This window comes from Myotis yumanensis, unplaced genomic scaffold, assembly GCF_028538775.1.
Source record: "Myotis yumanensis isolate MYYU_CA2020_CCGP unplaced genomic scaffold, mMyoYum1.0.hap1 SCAF_6, whole genome shotgun sequence".
Lineage (NCBI taxonomy): Eukaryota > Metazoa > Chordata > Mammalia > Chiroptera > Vespertilionidae > Myotis > Myotis yumanensis.
Window position 1 is genome coordinate 30,543,559 of NW_027223757.1, and position 24,285 is coordinate 30,567,843.

Here is a 24,285-nt window from a genome sequence, read left to right on the forward strand (position 1 = left end):
AGTGTGGTATTCCATTAGGTTATACTTAAGGAGAGATTGGTTAACCTTTTTAATAAGTGAAACTACACTGTACAAATATTATTTCTACTTTTATAGGCTGTTTATTACATCATACTTATTTTAGGTTTTATGGGTTATTTGGTATGATATTGTAGGTTACTTTTTGGGTCTGGGAATGCTGAAAATGTTTTTCATATAAATTAATAGTAATTACTTTTTCTCTCTCCGTCATTTCAGCTTGTGAAAGTTTCATAGGAAGGAACGCTAAACTGTTGGATGGTGGTGGTGGTGGTGGTGGTGGTGGTGGTGGTGGTGGCGGAGGGGGGGGGTGGGCGGGGGTTGCTGTAATTTCCTCTTTCCCAAAGTCATGAAAGTACAGTTAATTGTTAATGAAAGCATTCCTCAAGTAATAGACTATTTGTGGTCATGTGTATTTTACTGAGAGCTATGGGAAGAACCATGTAAGGTGAATCTCTGTCTAAACCATCTCCTTCTCTGGAAATTGCCCATTTGTCCATGTATCTAATGTAATTACCAGATACATAGGAGGAGGAGGAGAGGCAGGAGGGAGAAAGGGGAAAGGGAAGAAGTAGTCATTAATTCTTGTGTAACCTTAGGCATGTCACAGCCTTCCAGAACCAAGCCTACACAATGCAGGGCATGGATGCTCAATAAGTACTCGCTGAATGAACACCCTGACAAACTCAGCTTCAATTTCTCCAAATATAAAATGCAAAACTAAATAAATGGCCATTAAAGTACCTACCAACCCCAAGATTCACGTTTTTCCCACAAGACAATACAAAAGAATACAAAAATATACAGTAATTCAATTTATTAATTTAGTCTTATCTAACACATCATTGTATTTGTTCTTTAAAAGGAAAACAAAGTATAAAACTATAAAAATAATCCTGAAAATTATTTATAAATTTTTTCAAAGCATGATATTAAATACGGACCTTTAAATTGACATGTGCCACAAGGAATCATAAAAAAATGTAAAAGGTGAAAAATGAACGTTGACATTGAAGCCAATTACTGTCCAGTTGTACAATTCAGTGGCATTTAGAAAATTCACAATGTTGTGCAATCCACATTATCTGGTTCTAGCATATTTTCATCACCACAAGGAAACCAGTACCCATTAACAGTCACTTCCCCAGCTCCTAGCAACCATTAATCTGATTTGTCTCCATGGACTTGCCCATTCTGGATATGTATTTCATATAAATGGAATCATACAATATGTGGCCTTTTGTCTCTAGCTTTTCACTTAATACTTTTTTCAAGAAAAACCATATCCATTCACATTTAAGAAGAAAACACTTATTAATGTAAATTATCAAAGAGATATAATGACCTCTGAGGTAAGTAAAGGAGTCAGTGCAATTACCTTTCGGAATGCAATTCAAGTGTTCAGGATTGACTGGTGCTTAAACACTGATCAAATGATCAATACAGTTTTAACATTTTAAATGCAACATAAAAATCTTTAGAATTCATGTCCACCAAATTATTAATCATTCAAAGCAATTCATGTCATAGTTTTCATCACAAAACTATTGGAATGTAGGGAATCAATACCATTCTCCACTTTACTTCAAATCTCTAATACAAGTAACAATTTTTAAAAGTTATCAATTGATATGAAGCCATCCATTTGACATAATTAAATATTCACTGGATAGTTCTACTCTTGACTGAATGCAGTACCCATGATGGCTTCCATTTCTATGGTTTGGTTTCTTTTAATCAAATAATACGGTTAAACCTGAATGATACTTCAATTTTTCCATACTACAAATTTTTGAGCTGAGATACTTCAAAAGAAGTTGAAGTTACTTAATAAAATGTAAACGTATGGACAAAAATTACTAATCACAGGCTGATTAGCAAAACTAGGTTTCCTGATCACCTGGTAAGAAAATTCAAGTTATGGGATAAAAAGCAATAATATAAATTAATGGGGGGGGGGGGATTTCAATGAAAAAAGCATCTAGAGAATAGCAAAGGGCAGGGTCTCCTTTTTTCAACTTCAATCTTTTGAGCAATAACAAATTATTGCTACTGTTCTTATATTAGACCACTGAATAATAATAATGTAACAGTTAATGTTACTCTTTGACTGGTATAGAAATCTAACTAGTCAGCCCTTCTGCCAAGGAATGAACCAACACATATCAACCTATTTATCTGTTTAAGGATATTGTCTTGAGAAAATTCTAAATTTATATTAGAAAAAGGTAAAAAATTAAACCTGATATATCTGCTTTTACTGGGAAAAAATAATTTGACCTGATGATTTTGCCAATCTTAAATAATTCAACAGAAATGTTGTTTTATTACTTTCAAACACATACACTATTACAAACCACTAGAACTAGCTATGCATTGAAGAACCATCTCCTATTTGCATGCAAATGGACTAATAATGACTTGGGGGTGCTTGAGATTTTATTGGTGTTAGTGAAAAAAGAAACATATTTCCCTTGTTTTTCAGTTTGCTTTAGAAATGCTTTTCTTCATAGTAAAGAATACTCACTTCAGTCCAGCGAGTCAAAAATATTTTAAAAATATATAATTCATATCAATGAGTTTTTACTGTATTTCTATAAAGCATTTTAAAACTCATCCTTTTAACCTAATTCTTTGTAGTTCATTAAATTAATGAAAAGTCACTTCCCACATAATACATTGGAACATCAAACATTCTGAATAAAAAATGTCAGTTTTGAAACATTCTAAGATTTAGAAAAAAGCACCTCAAGATGTATCTCCATTAATACATCTCAAGATGTATTAAAATCTACTTGGCCAATTTATGGAGATTATACATGCAAATAAATATACATATAAACAATGAATTTATAGAATGTTACTACTCACAGGTTGCAATAAAATACTTGAAACAATTTCAGCAAAAGACACTAGTTTTTGCAAAGGATTTTCAGAACAACATACCTTAGTTTCTACTTTTCTTTTTGGTATTACCCAAAACTCTTTCTGAACACTTATTAGGAATCAAACATTCTAAGCAACGATATTTTCCAAAGTAATTTCCTTATATCTAAATGTCCTTTCTCTTTCTGTATTTGTAAAGTAGAAAAATGAACCATGCCGGGACACATTTCTCTCAAAATACCTCCACACTCATCAATACCTAAACTTGGAGAGCCGCAGTTTTCTACCCATATATTGGAAACTTAAAGAACATCTTTTTTAACTTACTTTGATCCTTTAAATCAAAGTAATTCCACGGAAGGCGACTTTAGAAAGAAACCATTCTTCTTTCCTTATTTAGAAAGTTTACTCCTTTAAGAGTTGGTCTCTACTTCTACATATGTTTTTGTTTGAAATCAGATTTAGATCAAATCCTAAGGAAACCCATATTGAATTATTTTAACACAATGGACACAATTATTTTAACTCACTGATGAGTTGATTTTGTTTAAAGGCATAACTAATAATCTCTTCCTAGGCCTCATGAGCATGTTAAGTAAGATTACTTAGAACAGTATTTAGCTGATCAGCCAAACACATATCCAAGAAATTCTTTCCATCAAATGCTTAGTCCAGCCTTTTGAAAGAATGAGGGCCAATTGCTTTCCTTCTGCTGCAGTTCTAAACACCCACCTCTGCAGGACCCTGTCATATCACCTTCTAATGTGGTGTCATGCATGAAACACACACATTTTTTATGTTTGCATAACTACTCCTTAGACATTTTTAAAAATTAATAAACCCCATTCTTAAGTTGAGATGCAAAACTTAAATGTGTTTTGCTCCTAAATGCCAAACAATGCATTCAAACCATCAGAGGTAAAAATCTGTTATCAATATAGTAATAAAACTACCCTGTCTTCAAAGAATATGAAAGTTTTATTGACCCCATTATCTTCAATGTTACTATGATCCCAATACCCAATGTTAAGGGATAGCAAACAGCAACAATATTGATGGGGTTATGTATGCAACACATGGTCAAAGGCAAAAAAGATTGTATGCTATTGATAAACCAACAATTCAACCTTTAAAATCCTTCATTGATAGGGTTGAAAGGATTCCTACAAATATTTTTGTAGGATTTAATCCAGTATTTATCTACTTCTACACTCTTTACTTATCCTAGAAATCTAATACATTCACATCACTCTGTAACCACTAAACAAGAGAAAAATTGATAACTAGGCTAAATGTAAGTGCTAATGAACTGTAAGTTGCATTACAATTTACCTTGAACAGAACACTAGTAACAGTAAATTTAAAATATTATAGTAAATAATTTTAAAAAATGTCCAAAAACCATGGTACCCAATGTATTTTCTCACATGGTTATAATATTAACACAACTATATCATTTAACTTAACCATTAACTCATAATTTTGGATTACACATGTATGTACATACACACATTTACCCACTCCAGTAACACATCAAGAGAACAGCTGGCATGTTCCAGTCTTTCCTCTAAGTTCTCATACTTTACTGTGAATCATAATCACGTGAAGGTCTTTTGTAAAACAGATTGCTGGCTCCAATCCCAGAGTTTATGGGGGAGGGAGGGAGGGAGGGAAGGAGGGAGGGAGGGAGGGAAGGGGAGGGAAGGAACTAAAATAACAGGCAGTTCTGAGGAAGGAGACAGCAGATAAAAGTGAATTCAGATTATTTCCCTCCATCCTACACTTGCCACTTTATCTTGATGGTTAGCAAAGACTAACAAAGACTTCTCAAATGACAATTCACTTGGATGTCATACAAATCTTTTCATGCTTACAAGGCTAGATAAATTGTGCCCATTACAAGTTTTAGAAAAATAATAATGCCAGAAACTCTTCAGCCTTTCAATACCCCACAGGTGGGACTACTTTCAAGACACTGAGGGGGCACAGAAAGCTGATAAACTTTCCATATTAAAAAAGAAGTTTAATGCTCACCAGTAAAACATGGGTGAGTAATAATCAACAAGCAGTTCCTGTAACATGCAGAAACATACTCTACAGAAACAGTATGACTGTGTCTGGAATTTGTTAAACAAGTATTAAGTTTTATTTAAATAAAAGTTTTCCTTTTTAAGTTACTGAGCCACATAGGGAAAATATTAATTTTATTAGAATTTGAACAAATGTTGCACAAATAACACATTTTAACAAAACAGTATGGTGGCATAACAAACAAAAAAGAAAACAGCCAATGATGTGTAAAAGAACTAAACGGTGGAAAAATGTTAAATATCTCATGATCCAGTATGGAAACAATAAGTCTAAACTTAAAACCCAAGGATTTTAAAAAGCACAACCATAAAACAAAAACTTAATGTTTGTGCTATCCTAACCAGACACATTCTTCAACAAAACTTTAAAAGGCAGAGTTATATTATTTGATATCTTATTTCTGATGTTTTCACAGAAATAGAGACTGGTTATGTCATTCAATCTCAGTTGAAAAAGAAAGTATAAGCACTGAGAAATAAGTATTCCACTAATTAAAATGACAGGTGAGGTGAAACAATTGATTAGACTTTAGTGCTATATCTTTCAACAATAATAAGGTCTTGATTCAACCAAAACAAGTTTTAAACAGTTTAGAATTCTTTTCTAATGCCCAAGGAATGCCTCTGCCCAGCCTGATTGCCATATATGGGAATCAAGAACGTAGTAACAATAGAGCACTCTCAGGGACAAGTGTAGGAAGAAAAGATACAATAGAGTTTTGATATTTTATAACAAGGTAACTTGTCACCATTTCAGACTACCAAATGCCAGAAGTTACTTAAAACAAATTATTTAAATACATGTCCCCATCTTTGCAATTTGTTTCTAAATACTGATACATTCATTTTTTAAACTGACCACATCAGGTTAATAATAGTATTAATAAATTGGAAAGCTATAATAAAATAGTTCAAGAATAGGTCTTTGAATATTTTTCTGTTGTACCTTGATCTTTTCACAAAGATGCAGTTCTTACTTTTTTGATAGAGAAGGCTATAGGAGATTAAACTGGAACTGTTTTAAGGAGATTGTCAACCACAACAGGTTTCTGCATTTCAAGATTGTCATCTTACAAAGATACCAAATTTCACATTTTTAAATGTCTTAAAGCAACAGAGTTGTGATTTTATTTAAACATCAAAAAGCAAAAATTTTAAATACTTATAAAAAAAGGGAAGCCCTTTGCATTCTGAATGCTTGAAATTTATTTACACAATATGCCCAATTCAAACTTAAAATGAGGTATATTTTCTTCTCTACTAATATCAACTACCTAGCAAATAATACCATGAACAGCTTCAAATTAAAATAAATTCACAGGCTTTTTGTTTGTTTTGCTTTAACCTGTCATATAATATGTTGCCAGTCTTTGGATGTGGCATCTAATAAAAAGAAAGTTGTGTATGAACCACTCTATGAAGGAGAGCTGTAAATACATACAGTGAATACATCTTTGTGAATTATTTTTAAAATGTAATAAATGGCATTACCATAATTTTAAATATCATATAAGTATATATTAGAGACCATCTATATGTCAACAACTGTATAAAGGGAGCACTAGAATATAAAATCTTTAGAAGGATCTTATGTCAATGTTTAAGCAACTGAATTTTTCACCTGAAAAACCTATGTGCAAAAACGTGAATTAAAATTTTGCTTTTGAATGTATGGGTTGCAACCCACAAAAACATGAGGAAATATGTTTGGTCAGGATCTTATTAGTTTAAGAAGCAAAAAATTTAAGAACCAAAATTTGCACACCATTAAAAATACTAATTCTGAAAATTATGTAGCAAAAAATTAGTTCACCCTGTCCAGCAAGTTCCAAAAGTTTCACACATTTCAAACATTAAGGCAACTTTTTTCCAACTAAACAGTACTTTATAAAAATATATGTCACTTCAAAACATTATATACACAGTGACAATAAATTTAGCTAGTTGTAATCTTTAATACATTAATAAAGTGTCACATATTACAAAGAAATTATACTAGGTGCTTGCATGTATGTGCAAGTGGAGTTACAGTTTTTAAAGTACAGGTTTTAAAACTGAGCGCAGTGAACGTCCTTCTTTCGTGAGTTCTCGTGTCACACACATGCATGGCAATGGGATGGCTTCCTCCCGTTTCTCTACAATATTGTAACTGCACTTCTTCAAGTGGTCAGCCATGCTTAGGATGTCAGCAAATTTCCATTCATTAACAGAACAAAATGCAGTACTGAATCGCCACACCTAAAAGAAAATTCTGCTTCAGATTTAAACAAGTCAACTGAAAAGTATTGAAACACACTTCTTGCTCTAATTATATGCATTACTACTATTAGAGAAATATGCAGTATAACGTTTCAAGTAGGAACAAAATTGAAAAGTAGTAAATCCATTTGGATACAAATCTGTTAATCAAATATTTATAAGACAAATTGCTTCTATGACATTATGACTTCAATAAATAAGAGGATAACCAAAAAGAAAATAAAAGACAAAAACCAATATTAAAAATCACATCTGCCCTGGCTGATTTGGCTCAGTGGATAGAGTGTTGGCCTGTGGCCTGAAGGGTTATGGGTTGATTCTGGTAAAGGGCATATACCTTGGTTGCAGACTCAATCCCTGGTCCCAGGTTGGGGCGCATATAGAAGGCAACCAATCAATGTGTCTCTCTCATATCAATGTTTCTCTCTCTGTCTCTCCCCCTCCCTTCCATTCTAAAACCAATGGAAAAATATCCTCAGTTGAGGATTAACTTAAAATCTATATATCACATCCAACGTGGCTTATTAAGCAAATTTTAAAAAATCATAACCTCATGAATTCAGAACTACACTATTCGTTAATTCTATCTAGTTGGCTATATAGAGCTATCCATAGTCTGGAGAAATAGACAACACAAGTACTATTTTTTTATCCAGGTTTTTTACCCATCCCCATTATGCTTATATGAAGCACACTGAAAAATACTATAGAATACTGTGTCAAGGTACCTTATCTTTTCATTTTTTTTAAGTATGAAAGGTACTTGGTAATGTTAAATACAGGTACTTCAATTTATTCAAAATGTTTCTGAAGATTTATATAGAAATAATTTCTGTAAAATGAATCTTATTTTGCTCTATCATTGTAAAATGTTCACCTGCTACCCCTGTGTCTGATGGTAGTAAAAAAAAAAAGGGGGGGGGGGGCTACTTCCTTCCCCTTTTGGCCACTCAGCAGCTCCAAGTCCTGAAGTACTGTCATCATATTAGTGTAGCAATGAGTGTTGTGGCCCCCTTGCATCTTCTCAAGTAAAAAAAACAACTACCTGAACATGGGTAATAAACATATATGGAGCAGGACAGACCTGGGTACAAGCATGAATGGGACTAGACAAGGCCCAAACAGTCTAGCTAAGCTCATCAGTAAGCAATGTCTAGTTAGAGAACACAGAATAAATGGTAAAACAGCTGACACTCTAGAACAGCCGTGGGCAAACTACGGCCCGCAGCATTCGGCCCGTTTGAAATGAATAAAACTAAAAAAAAAAAAAGACCGTACCCTTTTATGTAATGATGTTTACTTTGAATTTATATTAGTTCACACAAACACTCACTCCATCCTTTGTTCCGGCCCTCCGGTCCAGTTTAAGAACCCATTGTGGCCCTCGAGTCAAAAGTTTGCCCACCCCTGCTCTAGAAAATAGCAATAGATTTGAGGGAAGCCCTCAGAACTCAGTAGAGCTCAGGAAAGAATGGTAATGACTTCTGGAGTGGCCAGATGCCTTCAAAATTCTGTGTAAACAGAATTACTTTTTTAGTTGACAATAGAAGTTACCACTGTTCAGCACACAAGGTACTTACTTGCTATACTCCTGAGGGATGTATCATTTACCCTAGATGGAGTTATTTACCTGGAGTCAGTGGTTTAGACCAGCAGTCGCCAATCGGTGGTCCGCAGACCACTGGTGGTCCATAAGGTCCGGAAAGTTGGTGACTGCTGGTTTAGACTCTAGAGCAGGGGTGGGGAACGTCCAGTTCACAGGCCATATAAGGCCCACGAAATCATTTGGTCTGACCCTGTCAAGGCATTAGGGGTGAGTTAATTAAATGTTTGACCAAATATAGCAGGCTAATTTTTAAGTTCATAATTTTGTATGGCCTGGGAATGATGTTATAAATGTTCAAATGGTCCTTGGCAGAAAAAAGGTTCCCCACCCCTGCTCTAGAGAGTAACTACCAATAGGCATTCTAGATTACAATTACCCATACTCATGAAACTATGGGAAAAATTAGGAGTTTTTGTTAAGCTTCAGCAGAACGCTAAAGTTAGCCTCCTTATTTCCACATAGCTGGAATCTGGTGAAACAAACTCAGGAAAAAATGGATGGCTCCCACCTCCTGATGACAAAGTATCTTAGTAGTGGGCCAATTTTTCAATCAAGTATTTCTCAAGTACTTCATGCCAGCTATATGGCTGGTGCAATGCTAGGCAGTAGAATATGTTGGTTCCTAGAGAGCTTCACTTCTCAAGGAACTTACAGTCTAATGAAAGAAACAGACGATTTACTAGTGAATTTCAAAATAGCATGGTGAGTGCTTTAGTAGGGATATATATAAAGGAGGGGTATTTAATGGGACACCACAAGGACACAGAGCAGAACGTTCCTGAGTGGGGTTCTAAAAGGCTTAATTTGAGGAAGCTAAGATCTGAAGAGTAAGCAGGATATAGCAAGGATATGAAGATCACAAGCTTCAGAGATAGGTTCCCTAGGTCTGAATCCATAGATTAGCTGGACAAGTTACTGAACCTCTCTAAACCTCAATTTCTTCTTCCATAAAATAGGGACAGTAGAATAAATAAACTAACAAAAGTAAAATGCTTATTAGCCCACTGTCCAGCATATTGCAAGTGCTCAAAGGCCTTAGGCAAGAAAGAAAACATCAGGCAACTGCAAGTAAATCAACATGACTGAAACGGAGAGTAATAAGAGGAAGCTGAAGAGGTAAGTAAGGACAAGATTATAAAAAATCTTAAATGTTTCATTAAGGAGTCTCTATCCCAGGGCAATGGATAAACATTTAAAAAGTTTTTAAGCACTGCAGCTTAAGAACTGTATTTAAGACGAGGATGTTTTGCCCTAACCAGTTTGGCTCTGTGGATAGAGCGTCGGCCTGCAGACTGAAGGGTCTCAGGTTTGATTCCAGTCAAGGGCATGTACCTTGGTTGCGGGAACATACCCAGTGGGGAATGTGCAGGAGGCAGCTGATTGATGTTTCTCTCATCGATGTTTCTAACTCTCTATCCCTATCCCTTCCTCTCTGTAAAAAAAAAAAAATCAATAAAATATATTTAATAAATAAATAAATACGACGATGTTTGTCTCTCTAGTTCTTCTGCAAAGAATATGCTAAAGAGAGACACAAATGGAACCAGAGGCCCAGTTAGGAGGCGGCAACTGCAGTACTCCAGAGAGAACTAAAGGTGTGACTGAACTAGGGAAATGGTCATGGAAACAGTAAAAAAAACCTGGTAAGTCTGAAGAAGGAAGGTGCTGTAGCAATATGTGATTACTGGGATATGGAAATAAAGAGAGAAAATGGGAGTCAACCTTAACTTTCAAATTCCTACTCTAGGCAATTTGATAGAAAATAACGCCACTTTCTGAGATTAAGAGAGAAAGAGAAGTGGATTAAGTTGGACATGCTGAGTTTGATGAAGCTGTGAAATAATCAAGTGGAGATATCCAGTAAACGGCTGTATATAATGGTCTGGTGGAGGTGAAATAAGACAATGGCCAGGACATAGATGTGTGAGTAGTAAATAATGGCAATTTAAACTCCAAGAGTAGGTAGATTTTCTGCAGGAATAGAACTACAGAAAATATTTCACCTCATTGGTCAAAACCAGTGGGCAAGGAAAAAAAGAAGCCAGGAGGCCATATCAGAGTTCCATGCCAAATGGGAGAAAGACAACAAATCATCTGGAAAATGAAAAAAAAAAAATATATATATATATATATATATATGCAGCAAGTATTAAAAGTATAAAGTTTCTGCCTTAGGAGAACACAGAAGTAGAATTCAGAAAACTGGAGCAATGAGTGGTTGTAAGAGAAAACCTAAAGATTGTAAAAACAAAGTAGCCAAACCTCAATGTGAAATTTATCAAATTTATCTCCACTTTATAAAATGCAAGGTTCCATATTATAGAAGTTCTGAAATGAAAACACCTACAAAGGTATCTATAATACCTGCTAGTTTCTATTAGATTGTGCCTCCAAAAGAAGCTGGTGTGCTCCAGTGGTTGAGCGTCGACCTATGAACCAGGAGGTCATGGTTCGATTCCCGGTGAGGGCACATGACCAGGTTGCGGGCTCGATCTGATTCTCTCTCATCATTGATGTTTCTATCTCTCTCTCCCTCTCCCTTCCTCTCTTAAATCAATAAAAACGTATTAAAAAAAAAAAAAAAAAAGCTGGGCAAATATAGGTGTCACAGGAGAAAAATGGTGGAGCCAGGATTTATTCCTGGGTCTACCTAAATCCCAGCTCAAGCTTCCAATATGCAGCACTCCCTTTTACTGTACTAAACCCAGAGTCCACCACAAACATCAAATTCTACTGCCCCTACTCTTATCTCACTTTAATACATAACCACATCCATCCATTTATGTCCACCTGCCCCCAAATACTGAATTGATCACTTACTAGTAACTTTTTTCTCATCTCTCCCTATTTAAGTTCTACCTGAAAGAAGCAAATCCTAAGAAAGAAACTGCTAAGAATGGAAAGAAAATGCCAATTGTAAGCAGTAAAAAACCTTCTTCTTGCTTCCCCCATTGTCCAATGGTGAAAATGTTTCAGATGGAGTCCAAATTAGAAGGTGGTTAACATGGCCACAAATGGAGTTGTTACAGAAGAACTAAATGGATACAAAACTGCTTGATTAAAGAAACAGAAGGGGCCTCTGCCATATAAGATTAGAATCTAGTTCTGGGATGTCTGCAGTAAATATTGATTATGACAATTCTAGCTATCTAACTGTCACATTGAGTTAAGCTTTAAGAATGATCTATATCAAACATTTTTTTATAAATTCAGCAACATTAACTGCCTATTATATGTCAAGTAAGGAGATAATACAATTAAAATTAAACTGACCTTTTCTTTTATCTGCCATGATGAATTTCCTTCTGGATACTTCCTTTTTCCCCACTGCAGTATGACCATTCCACGAGACTGAAGCAGGCTGCCACACACATCCCTCATTAACTTAGATACACATGAAAGCTGGCATAGACTGAAGCCATCGAGAAAGCCTGCAATATGTTGCAGAACCTCAAAAGGAAGACCACTTAGATGGTCACTATGTAATCCCAACACACAGTTTCTAGCAGGCTCTTCTAATACTGTAGATACACATGGCTGAACTCCAAATGACCTCAAATGGCGATCATGTATAATCTTTGCTCCTTGTGTTGATGGACAAAATCTTCGCTGAGAATAGGTACAGCCATAATATGCTAAAGGACACCTCTGTTCCATCCAGCCATTGAGTCCAGCATGAATGTCACCATGCACATTCTTAAAATGTGAAGAAAATTCTCTTCTTCTAAATAGCTGTCCACAAACAAATGTAAACATTGAACGCTGCTTGGGTTGGTACCTAGCGACACATTCCAATACTAAATCCAGCCCAAGTGTCTGAAAAGGACTTGGATTTGAAAGCTGTGGGTTGGCATGATCACAAGCTGAAGCTGAAGCTATTTCCCCAACCATTGTATTTGTAGCTAATATTGCAGATGGGAGTGAAAAAGTCTGAGTTCCAAAGTCAATGTGATAAATATCAACCATGCGACTATCAGATATACCCCTTCCACCTGGAGAATCTCCTAGACAAAACAGTAATGCTGCTGTGATTAGATCTATTCCTTGGAGACCCATTGGATCTTCTGCAACTTCCAAATCTGATGTATCTACTGCTTTATCTTCCTTTGGTTTAGACCAACATGAATTGGAAAGAAATTTGAATGAAGGAGGTTGACTGAAAGATAAGACATCCACATTCCTCAGGTCTCCTAAGTCTACTTTTCTCCAACACAATTCTCCTTCATCCTCATCATCTGGCATGAGGATATGCTGAATTGTGCCGTTAGGCAAAGCATTAGGTGGTATTACTTCCCTAAGTTGTGCTGCTACTGAAAGTGAATTGGAAGGTTCTGAAGTGCCATCTGATGCTACACATTCTCCATTTGTTAAGTTACTTTCTCCAGAATCACCATGTAAATTCTGATTCTGGTCTATGACCTGTGTACATATATTTTCCAAAGGAAGGCCATTACAAAGAGCAGAAGTGTCATAAGAACTGGTATCCAAGTCACATAACAAATCACTTGAACCATTTTGTTCAGATTGGGCATTCTGATTTGTATCGTTATGGTCAATTCCACCTACTGCTCCTATCTCATCCTCATAAACATGGTCTTGGTCTTTCAAGTTCCTATTCTGTAAGCTTTCTCTGGCATTTTGCTCTTCGTTCATTTCATTTGAGGAAGCAGGAAGATTCGTACTTAACATGCCAATGTCTCTTGTGGCGGTGTTCAGGATATCTAAAGCAGCAGCCAAACTTCTGGTTGTTTCTACAGTAGCTTGATAAAGTGCACCATAAGATTCTTCATCAACAGACACCAAACCATTAGCATGTGATATCTCTGGAACAGTTGATTTAACTGATATTTGTTCTCTAGGTTGTGATACTTTATCAGTTGCTTTTGACATCATGGTGGCTACTTTGAGAGATTCTAAGAGCATCCTTTGGTCTTGAAGGGCCAAGGCCATATCTAATTGTGCCACTTCATCAACATCTCTGCTTAGATTTTCATATGATTTCCGATCTGCATAACTAACTGGCCATCGGTTCCATTCCATTGTACAGCACACCACACTTGCGGGGCATGTTTCTAGATGTTCAGCAACTTTATTTCGAGCCATTGTAAATGGACATCCAAAGCCACTATTTAAGCAAGGCACTCGTTCAAATGGACATAAAAGTCGATGCTCATCAGCTTTACAAGAATGGAAGACTGCGCCACAAACCAATGGACAACCAATCAAGTCACAGGAAATCCCAGGCTCTGGTCTGGTCATACACCGTCTACTGACACAATTCACACAGTGCGAATGCTGCAGCTCCTCCTCCATAATGGCCAGTCCAGCTCTGGTTGCTAAGATGAAAAAAAAAATAACTTAGACAAAATAATGGCCAATTTTAAAAATTATTTAATAATGTAAATCAAAGCATAAATCTGGCTTTTATTTTCACCACCACTCATTAAACCTGTGCTACTCAGAGGCTCAGTGCTAAATCCAAAGGGCAGTTTTTTCTAGACCCCATCTTCCTTGGCCATTATATCATTACTTAGAGGCCTGGTGCACAAAATTCGTGCATAGGGAGTGAGGGAGTGGGGTAGGGGGGTCTCTCAGCCTGGCCTGTGCCCTCTTGCAGTCCAAGACCCTTCGCACCTTACCACCCGCCTGCTAGCTGCTCCTTACCGCTCAGCTTGCTACTCCTTAGTGCTGCCTCGGAGGCAGGAGAGGCTCCCGCCACCACTGCTGCATTCGCCAGCTGTGAGCCCGGCTTCTGGCTGAGCAGCACTCCCCCTGTGGTAGCGCACTGACCACCAGGGGGCAGCTCCTGCATTAAGCATCTGGTGGTCAGTGCACATCATAGCGACCAGTCATTCTGGTCGTTCTGCCATAACAGTCACTTAGGCTTTTATTATATAGATGTTGACTAATTTCTCCTTTTAAGCTATTTTTTCTTAGTTTTCACGATGTCACATTTTCCTGGTTTCCCCCCTACCTCTTAAAAACTCTTCTTCTAAAACACTCCTATTCTTCAGGGACCTATGTAATTTCTTGCTCATTCTTCTATATATTCTCCCCCTGGGTGTTTACAATTTCTCAAAAGCATCAATTGCCACCAATATTCTGAAAACTCATCTATATTTCCTGCCCAGATCCCTCTTCCAAACTTCAAATCTCTACAGCTAATTACTTATTATACATCTCTACGTGTATGTGGCATAGGCAATTCAACTCAACATTTCCCAAGTTGAATTATACAGTTGTAGATAATAATTTTCTTGATGAGATGCTGAATATTAGCCTATTTTCTTCACTTTAGTGCATAAGCTAGCTCTCTGACATATTTTCACATAAACTCTATTTTGGTTCCAGATGTCTAATGTAAACTACTCCCCAAATTGCTATTTCTTTTTCTCCAGTTCAGGTTTGATTTCCTTCAAACTAAAATAACAAAAATCTACCAATAATTGGTAGAGCTTTTCTTGAGCAAGTAAAAGAATTATGAATTGATATTATGGTGCTTAATGATGCCAGCGGTGGGAGGGAGGCACACATTTATCAACAAAACTGTATTTAAAAATTAAAAATTATGAGCTAAATATACCACTGAATATTAACTCTATAAATTTTATAGGTAATGACAGACCTATAACTTAAAAACAGACATGCTAAAAGAGACCTACTAGAAAAAATGAGAGACTAATTGTGAAAAACATTTGTAAATTAAGGAGAAATTCAAAAAGAAACTTTATTAAGAATTAAGGCTAAAAAAAAAAAAAATAAGGCAAACTTTGCTGAGGGATTAGATTGTGAAAACAGCTGTAGCTTTCTTTTTTGCAACCAGACAAAGTTCATCTCACATGCTGAAGTAAGCTTGACTTACTGAGAGAAAACTAAAAATACAAGCTGTTCCAAAAGTGACCACTGCTCTCAGAACTTGTAGGAACACTTTATGTTATGTACAAATCACATGACCACACCCGACAGAACACATCTCAAAAAAGTCACTTAATTCAAAGTGTTTAAAATAGCAACTGTTACAAACAACTGAGTTAAATGAAAAAGAGCAACTCTGAAAGGCAAATGTAGAAGGCTCTCAAGCTTCAAAATAAATAGCATCTTGCATACTATTCTACTCTGAAAAAAAAAAGTTAAAAAATGAAAATAAAAACACCCACAGCAATGAGTCCAAAATATTTATTATTCATTGAAGTGAACTTACAGAGAAGACAAAAGGAACACTAATTACATACCTATTTTATCCTTCTTTACGTATGTCTTGTCAATTAATGTCACAATCCTTATAACAACCCAAAGGAAACTGAGATTCAGAAAGGCTGACTTGCCCAAGGTCATCTAGGATTTAAATCTATATCTGATCCGTGCATGTGGACAATAACAGATATGGTTACTTATAAAAGGTTTAAGAAGCCCCAGCTGGTTTGGCTCAGTGAATAGAGCATCCGCCTGCTGACTGAAGAGGTCCCGGTTCGATTCCAGTCAAGGGCACATGCCTGGGCTGTGGGCTTGATCCCCAGTAGGGGGCGTGCAGGAGGCAGCCGATCAATGATTCTTATTGATGTTTCTCTCTCTTTCTCTCTCTCTCTCCCTCTCCCTTCCTCTCTGAAATTAATAAAAATATATTTTAAAAAAAAGTTTAAGAAAATAAGGCAGCGCTTCAGTAACTGGAAATACAATTTTAAGATGTTATTTGAGGAATGGAGATTATACAACTTTGCGTGTAGTTTATTCCAACACAATCACCCCTGTGGTCAAGAACTGGGTGAGTCCTGGCCAGTATAGTTCAGTTGGTTGGAGTGTCCTCCTGTACACTGCAAGGTTGTAGGTTTGATCCCCAACTGAATAAGACAGAGATGGTCCTGCCTCCTTTTCCATCCTTTCTAATTATAATAGCACATACCTTGCTTTGAATATAGGAGTTTTAAATTATTTAACGAATAACTTACATTCATAATGCTCACTATAAGCATATAGAACAATATAAATTTAACAATTCTCAAAATAGTTATACAAAGAAGGAATCAAGTTTAATTCCATTTTACTATTAAATATATTAAGAAATAAGAAAATGCAATAGACAATACCCAAATAACGTTCTGGGTATATAAACCTCAGCTTCAGAACTTAAAACTTTCAGATCCAAGCTCTTTCTAATCAAGATCACTATTATCAAATAAATATGCCTCATATTCCTCATAAATCCTGTGAAACAGCTTTAAAAACATCCATCCCTGATTTATCAGTTGAACAGTGACACAGCAGGCCCAAGAGAACAAGTTGCTAAAATTGAGGCTTCAAGTTCAAGAGGAGCATAATTTAAAACTCCTCAATATTAAGTTTTGAAAGAACACCCTAAAAAAAGAATTTTTTAAAATATATTTTTGAGATGCATATTATAAATCTACACTAGAGGCCGGGTGCACAAAATAATTTGTGTACTGGGAAGGGCGTGCGGGGTGTCCCTCAGCCTGGCCTGCACCCTCTCACAGTCCAGGACCCCTCGGGGATGTCCACCTGCCGGCTTAGGCCCGTTCCCCAGGGGATTGGGCCTAAGTTGGTAGTCAGACATCCCTCTGGCAGCCTGGGAGCCCTCGGAAATCCTTAGCGCTGCAGAGGAGGCAGGATAGGTTCCCGCCTCGGCCGCTGCACTCGTAGCTGTCAGCCCGGCTTGTGGCTGAGCGGAGCACTCCCTGTGGGAGTGCACTGACCACCAGGGGGCAGCTCCTGTGTTGAGTGTCTTCCCCCTGGTTGTCAGTGCGCATCATAGCAACCAGCCATTCTGCTGTTAGGGTCAATTTGCATATTAGCCTTTTATTATATAAGGATTTTACACAAGAGGAAATCAAAGCTTAAATAAAACACTTAAAGGCTCTTATTTTATATATTTTTGTTGTTGTTGACTTCAGAGAGGAAGGGAGAGGGAGAGATAGAAACATCAATGAAGAGAGAGAATTATTGGTTGGCTGCCTCCTGCACGCTCCCACCTTCCCCCACACCCTCCGGGGGATCAAGCCTGCAACCTGGGTATGACCCCTGAATGGGGACCTCCTGGTTCATAGGCTGATACTCAACTACTGAACCACACTGACCAGGCTAAGAAAAGAATCTTAACATTTCCAAACAACTGGAAAAGTTTCATTAGGCCAGAAAATATATGTAAATGATTAAATGCCTTACAGTAATTTCAATTTTCTCTAACAGAAATTCTTGGCCAACTCATACTCTGTGGCTGACAAGCAATCCATAAAATAGTTTTAAGATATGGCATTTTCCCATATGATGAAGTTAGGCCTTGTCATTCAAAGCTATTTCTAGACTTAAAGATATGGCTCTCAAAACAAATTGTTTATTTTTCAGAATTCATTAAAATATGTAAGGTGATTTTAAAAAAAGCAATATAACATTGCAAATTAGCAAAATTTTAAAATATGCTAAGTCACCTAAATTACTCACACAGCTTGTTGCCTCAGGCTATTCCTAATGCCTGCTTCTGACTCCAAGACACACACGCACACACACACCTCTCCCTTAACTGCTGCCTCAAATATCTGTATGTCTCAGCTTAAATGTTACTTTTCCACATAGACAAGATATGAATCCCATATTACATTACATGCTCGTCCCACATTGTATTTTTCCTTGGTAATACTAGTCACAACTCTAAGTAAATCATTATCCTGTTTAATATCTATCTCCACAAGAAAACTCTAAGCTCCATGAAGGCAGCAGGCCCATCTCTGCCTCATTCAACTCTTGTGTTCCCTGTGTTCAATACTGTGCCTCACTTACCTAAAAACAACAACAAAGAATTACAATACAAGAAATAACCAAATGGATTCCAAAACATAATGAGATTCTTGATTTCATGGAAAACTACATACTTCCCTTGTAGATCTAGTATACTCATTGTACCAGCGCTAGAATGTCATTAGTTATCACTTTTATTGAGCACCTAGGTCATATGTCCCAGGCATTATACTGTATATGAAGTAAATTATACAACCAAAAAGCAAACCAAAGGGAAAAGTAAATCAAAAAAGTTAATTCCAATCTTCCACTGTTTTAAAATCTTAAAAAATAATAGTAATAAAAGGCACAGAAGGAAACATTTACCTGTATACTGTTCCACTATTTTAATTCCCTAATCCAGTGGTCGGCAAACTGCGGCTCCCGAGCCACATGCGGCTCTTTGGCCCCTTGAGTGTGGCTCTTCCACAAAATACCACGTGCGGGCGTGCATGTACAGTGCGATTGAAACTTCGTGGCCCATGCGCAGAAGTCGGTATTTTGTGGAAGAGCCACACTCAAGGGGCCGAAGAGCCGAAGTTTGCCGACCACTGCCCTAACCAGTGGTCGGCAAACTCATTTAGTCAACAGAGCCAAATATCAACAGTACAACGATTGAAATTTCTTTTGAGAGCCAAATTTTTTTAACTTAAACTATATAGGTAGATACATTGTTATTAACTTAATTAGGGTACTCCTAAGGCTTAGGAAGAGCCACACTCAAGGTGCCAAAGAGCTGCAGTTTGCCAGCCCCGGCCCTAACCAAATCCTGCAGTCTGGTTACTGGTTACTGAATATAAGACATCAGGTGGAAAAAGAAAAGCAGAGGTGGCGGTGTCTGCACACGTGAAGATGCTGAGTTGATTTAGGGTGAGGAAAAGAAGCTCAAAAAAGGAAGTGGTATCAGCTGCTTAATATTACAATTAATATGGGAGTAGATGGAAAAGAATTCTACTTAAACAGTGGAGTTGCTTGCAATCAGTTATGAGCTCCTCCAGAGTAAGTCTGACCCTTCTTGTACAAAGCACTATTGTACAGTAACAAAAACACTTGCTGACTTATTTGTAATCAGGAGCACTCAGTTTTAAATACTACAATCAATCAATAACCTCAGTGGAACAGGTATTTCACTGGTTTAAGTAGACAAGATTGAAAATACGTTATCATTAAACTCATGACTCAAAGCACAAGCTCTCCTGATGAGTCCAAAATGGCTAAATGGGTTACACTGTACACATTCTTTTATTAAATTTTGGTTCTGACTTTTTATTTATAAAAAGATGATCTAATTGTATGGAATTTTTTTCAAGCTTTAGCTTTCCAATTATGATATAATCAAAACATACATCTTTTATTTCTAAATATGGTCATGAGTAGCTTATTCCAAAGTGAAAGTTCTAATTACTTGCCATGTTCTCCACTAAATAAGAAAACTAAATTATTAAAGACTTACATCAGAAATTAAAATATTAATAAATATTTAATATTGAGACAAGAACCTATTTGGAGTTGACACTCAGATAAAAATAATTCACCCAAATGGTATAACTCAGCTAATGACAATGGGCAGCAAGGCAGAGGGGAATGGGCTTACAAGGAATTTCAGCTTTGTGACCTTGAGGCCATTACTACTGTGAAAACACCCTAGAACTCTACAAAGGTTGGGCACTATTATGTATGTGTCCAGAAAACGGAGGTACTTCACTTTACACACCATTTATATACACAAAGCTTTATGTATAACCTTTTATTAAAAACAATCCTATGAGGAACTATCTAATGCTAACATTACCCACTCTTTAAAAAAAAAAAAAGACACACCCCTTTTGTAAAAGATTTTCACAGAATGAGTTTTAATTCATGCATGCTTATCTGTGTTAAGCTACCTACAAGGTAAAAACCTCGACTCCAAGGCCAATCTCACCTGCTTTATCAAACTGAATTTGAAATTGAATAATGTTTTATATAGCCTCTTGACTGAAGGCTTTAACTTCAAAGAATTCTATGAATACCAATGTACTAACTCCCTTTAACGAAACAGGCAATCACAGAAACTCAGTTAAAAAATTACATCAAAACCATACAAATTAGCATAGGACTTATCCCATTAAAAGTCACATTTTAGTAACATATCAAATAGTAAACACATATTACGGTGCCTATTTTAGTGACCTTAAAGTACCTTGGAACATGGAGAAATATTGTATTGAAATTAAATACCCAGTACACTTGGAATGCATGAAAGTTTGCCTATAGTGGAAACTTCAGTTCTCTATAAACACTCACAAAACTCCACCCACTAACATTTCCAGAATCACACAAAAAAGCTATGTCACTGCAGTCAAGTACCAAGATAAAAACAAATTGGCAACTTAAGAAAGTTAGCAAAACACCATGTTATCCCCAAACTAATAAGAAACAGTGACTAAGCATAAAGAACAGTGATTCAGCGAAAATCGCACACAGAAAAATCGAACCCTGAGAAAAATCCTAAACGTACATTTTATCCTACCTAATCTTTTCCTTCGGCCGCGTCAACAGCTGGGTCTGCTTTGGAAAGCCTTGACAAGTAGGAGCGAACGCCAAACCTGTGAATATAATTTGCTAGGTCTCTGAAAGACATAACACAGGACTGAAAGGTGGCAAACAAAAACTGAAGTTTAGAAAGTTTGGGGGTTTTGTAGTTAAAGACTTTTAAGTTAATCTACCATGGTATCAGAATGCCCATAAATAACTTCATCTTGGATCCGAGCCCATCCAGTAATTCTGGAATAAAAGGTCAGTTCCTTCCCAAGCATCGCTTATCTGAGACTTATGAAACGGCCCAGAAAGAAAAAACGAGGGAGGCAGAGGGGAGAGGAGCAGGAGAACCACGGTAAACAACACATGGCTCTGCCAGTCTCCATTCTCCCCAGTCCACACCCTGAGAACAAGCCCGGAGGAGAGCGCTCCGAGTCCAACGTGCAGCTGCACGGGACGGGGCGCGGACAACTTGGAAATGGTCGTACCCGTCAGCCCCAGACACTCAGTCAGTTTCCCTTTAATAAGGACTCGGGCTGGGACTCGGCGCTTCTCACTTCCATGAATGGAAAAGTTACCAACTTCACTCATCCCGCGGAGACAGTGGAAGATGCCTCCGGGTCTGACGTTAACCCGTTTGTTGCCCCCAAAGAACTCGGGTTTCTAAACGGCCAAAGGCAAGGGACCAGGGTTTTCGCGGTTCCTGGGGTTTCCCAAGTTTCCGTCACTCCCTTTCCAACCCACCAACGCGCACCGCAGGGTGACTCGAGGGTCGGTCCTCGGGGTCGGGGTCGCCATTTGCAGCCCGTCTCCGCGGCCGGCCAGGCGGCAGGACCCGCGCGGACCCCACGCGCGGACGCCCACTCGGCGCCGGTACAGCGCCGGGACCGACGGGGCAGGGCCGGCGCGGCCGCGTTCACCCCGCCCCAGGCCGGGCCGCCTCCGACCTGGCCGCGGCCTCGCACGGCCGGCCGCCGCCTCCATCCCCGGCGCAGCCCGCGCCGCCCGCCCCCTTGGGCCTCCTGACACTCACCGGCCGGCGCGGCCGCTCCGTGGCCCGGGCGCTGGCTGCCGAGGCCGCCGTGCCGGCTGCTCCTCGCTGTCCCGGACCCGCTCCGCGCCCCACAGCCCCGGGCGGCCCGCCTCCTCCAGCCCCTCTCGGCCCGGCCGGGCAACCACCTTCTCTCTTCTCTTCTTCTCCTTCTCCTCCTCCACTCCTCCTCCTCCTCCTCCAGTGACTCGGCCTCTCCCGCCCCGGCGCCCCGCCCCCCCTCGGCGCCCCGCCCACCGGCCCGGCCGGGTCTGGAAGGCGGCGGCCCAGGCGGCGGCGAGCCTTGCGCAGACGCGCGCGCTGAGGCGGGGACGCGCACGCTGAGCCCCGCGGGGGCGCGCGCGCCTCCGACGGACACCCCCAGCGGGGAGTCGGCTTTGCAGAGCCTGGGGCTGGGCGAGACCTGCGGGAGGTTTCCACTGGGCCCCGCGTGGCTCCTTTAGGCTGTGCTTCCAAATCTTATTTGTAGACTCGTGTATTCAGGGAAGCAGTCCTAGACGCATAATTTTGGAAATGAGGAAACAGGCCCAAGTGGAGTGATTTGTTTACTTCCCTGAAGTGTAGGCGTGGCAGCCCAGGTCCCTTCGCTGTTGGTACAGGCTCTTCCCCTTAGGGGCAGATATCGGAGGAAACCGGGCAGCTTTCGCTGAATTTTCAGTGATCGCTGCTACAGGCCTTGCTGCCTGCTAAACTCAATGTGCCCAAGTCCTGTGACTTAGTGCCCTGACCCTTGTCCTCTACCTCGCCGTGGACTGAACTCAGCTCAGGATTTGTGGGAGGCAGGCAGACAGACATGAGCAGATGAAGGAAGATGGGCCAGGTGCAAAAGATCACCAGAGCGGAAAGCCCCAGGTTGCTAGCATTGGGCAAACTGGGAAAACAAGGACTTCAGTCCCAGGGTAATCTTCCCTCCCCTGGCATATGCCTGGTCATGGAGCCTCCCCTGGCTTACCTCTGGTCATGGGGTTTTGACCCTCTGACCTTTCCTCCCTAGAAATACCATGGCCTCAGTTGTATTTCAGCTCCAGGCTCAAACAACATACAAGCTATGCCATGGCTGACTTCAGGACCAGTTGCATTGAATAATGGTGCTGACCAATTTGTGCAGACCAAACCCTGAAAGGACTTACCTGGAAAGCTGATGAAATTCTATTGAGATCCTTCCCTGGGACCTGCCCTAAAATCCAGGAGCATGCTCTAGCCTTTCCCCTCCCCATCTCCCTCTTCTTCCTCCCTACCTTTTCTTCCTCCTTACCCCCAGGGACATTACGCTTACCTTCCTTTCTCCTAAGCTCCAAGGGCCCTTCCTTTGTCACTGAAATTTGTTCCCTGAGTTCATTTCTTCTACCTCTGTGATTTTCTAAATAAACCTTCTCTTATAGCTTGAGTCTTGGCTCCGAATTTTTTCCTAGCCAGAACTCAAGTACCAAGGTTGCCGAACCAAGGTCTGGTCTGACTCCACCGGTCTCACACCTGCTGCCAACAGAATGAGGCATCTGGAAGTTTTTCTGGAGCCCTGATGGGGCAATCCACCAAGGTCTACTTCTCTGAAGGACTGCAGCAGCGAGGTTATCTTCATGGGAAAAACGAGGCAATCTAGCCAAAAAGGTGGCTTGGAGTGCTTTTGCAGAATGCCATACAAATGACCGCAGACTAAAGAAATATCACGTGGCCATAATCAAACAATTGGGTCCATTTACCCTGCTAGTGCCACCAAGCTTTGGTGTAAGGCCGAGGGACAGAAGGGACAGTGATTCAGAGTTCTAGGTGATGAGTGACCCTTATCCACTCACTCCTAACCCAGTATCCATTTCGTAGACTCCTGCCCAGACTTAGCGAGAGAGGGAATTGTGATAAAGAGGATGCTGTAATCCTGCCCTTGTGGGTGAGGGCAGAGACAGGAAAACTGTTATGTAATCCTTTGTGCGGCTACATTTTTACCCCCAACTGGTAAGTCTTGGGAAAGGTAGATTTGCCATCCTGCAGAGAAATGAGTCTAAGACTTTTAGATTTTAAAGACCAGTTTAAAATAAAAGAAAGGAATGTACTTAGATTACTAGCTTTTTATT

The 24,285-nt window shown here is 39.0% G+C and overlaps 1 protein-coding gene across 4 annotated transcripts; it reads right to left on the reverse strand.

The window, feature by feature from the left end:
- Positions 1-818: 818 nt before the first annotated feature.
- Positions 819-22,390, reverse strand: FBXO30 (F-box protein 30). 4 transcript variants are annotated; one of them, XM_070417843.1, is made up of 4 exons: positions 22,199-22,390; positions 21,158-21,233; positions 12,133-14,195; positions 819-7,232 (listed from the first exon to the last, which is right to left on the reverse strand). In XM_070417843.1, exons 3-4 carry the CDS (start codon positions 14,170-14,172, stop codon positions 7,029-7,031), a joined length of 2,244 nt encoding a protein of 747 aa, XP_070273944.1. In that variant the 5' UTR covers positions 14,173-14,195; positions 21,158-21,233; positions 22,199-22,390; the 3' UTR covers positions 819-7,028. The 4 variants fall into 4 exon arrangements, with proteins under 4 accessions (XP_070273944.1, XP_070273946.1, XP_070273945.1 ...); XM_070417845.1 differs by having other exon boundaries at positions 21,146-21,233; XM_070417844.1 differs by having other exon boundaries at positions 21,158-21,257.
- Between the last annotated feature and the right edge of the window lie 1,895 nt (positions 22,391-24,285).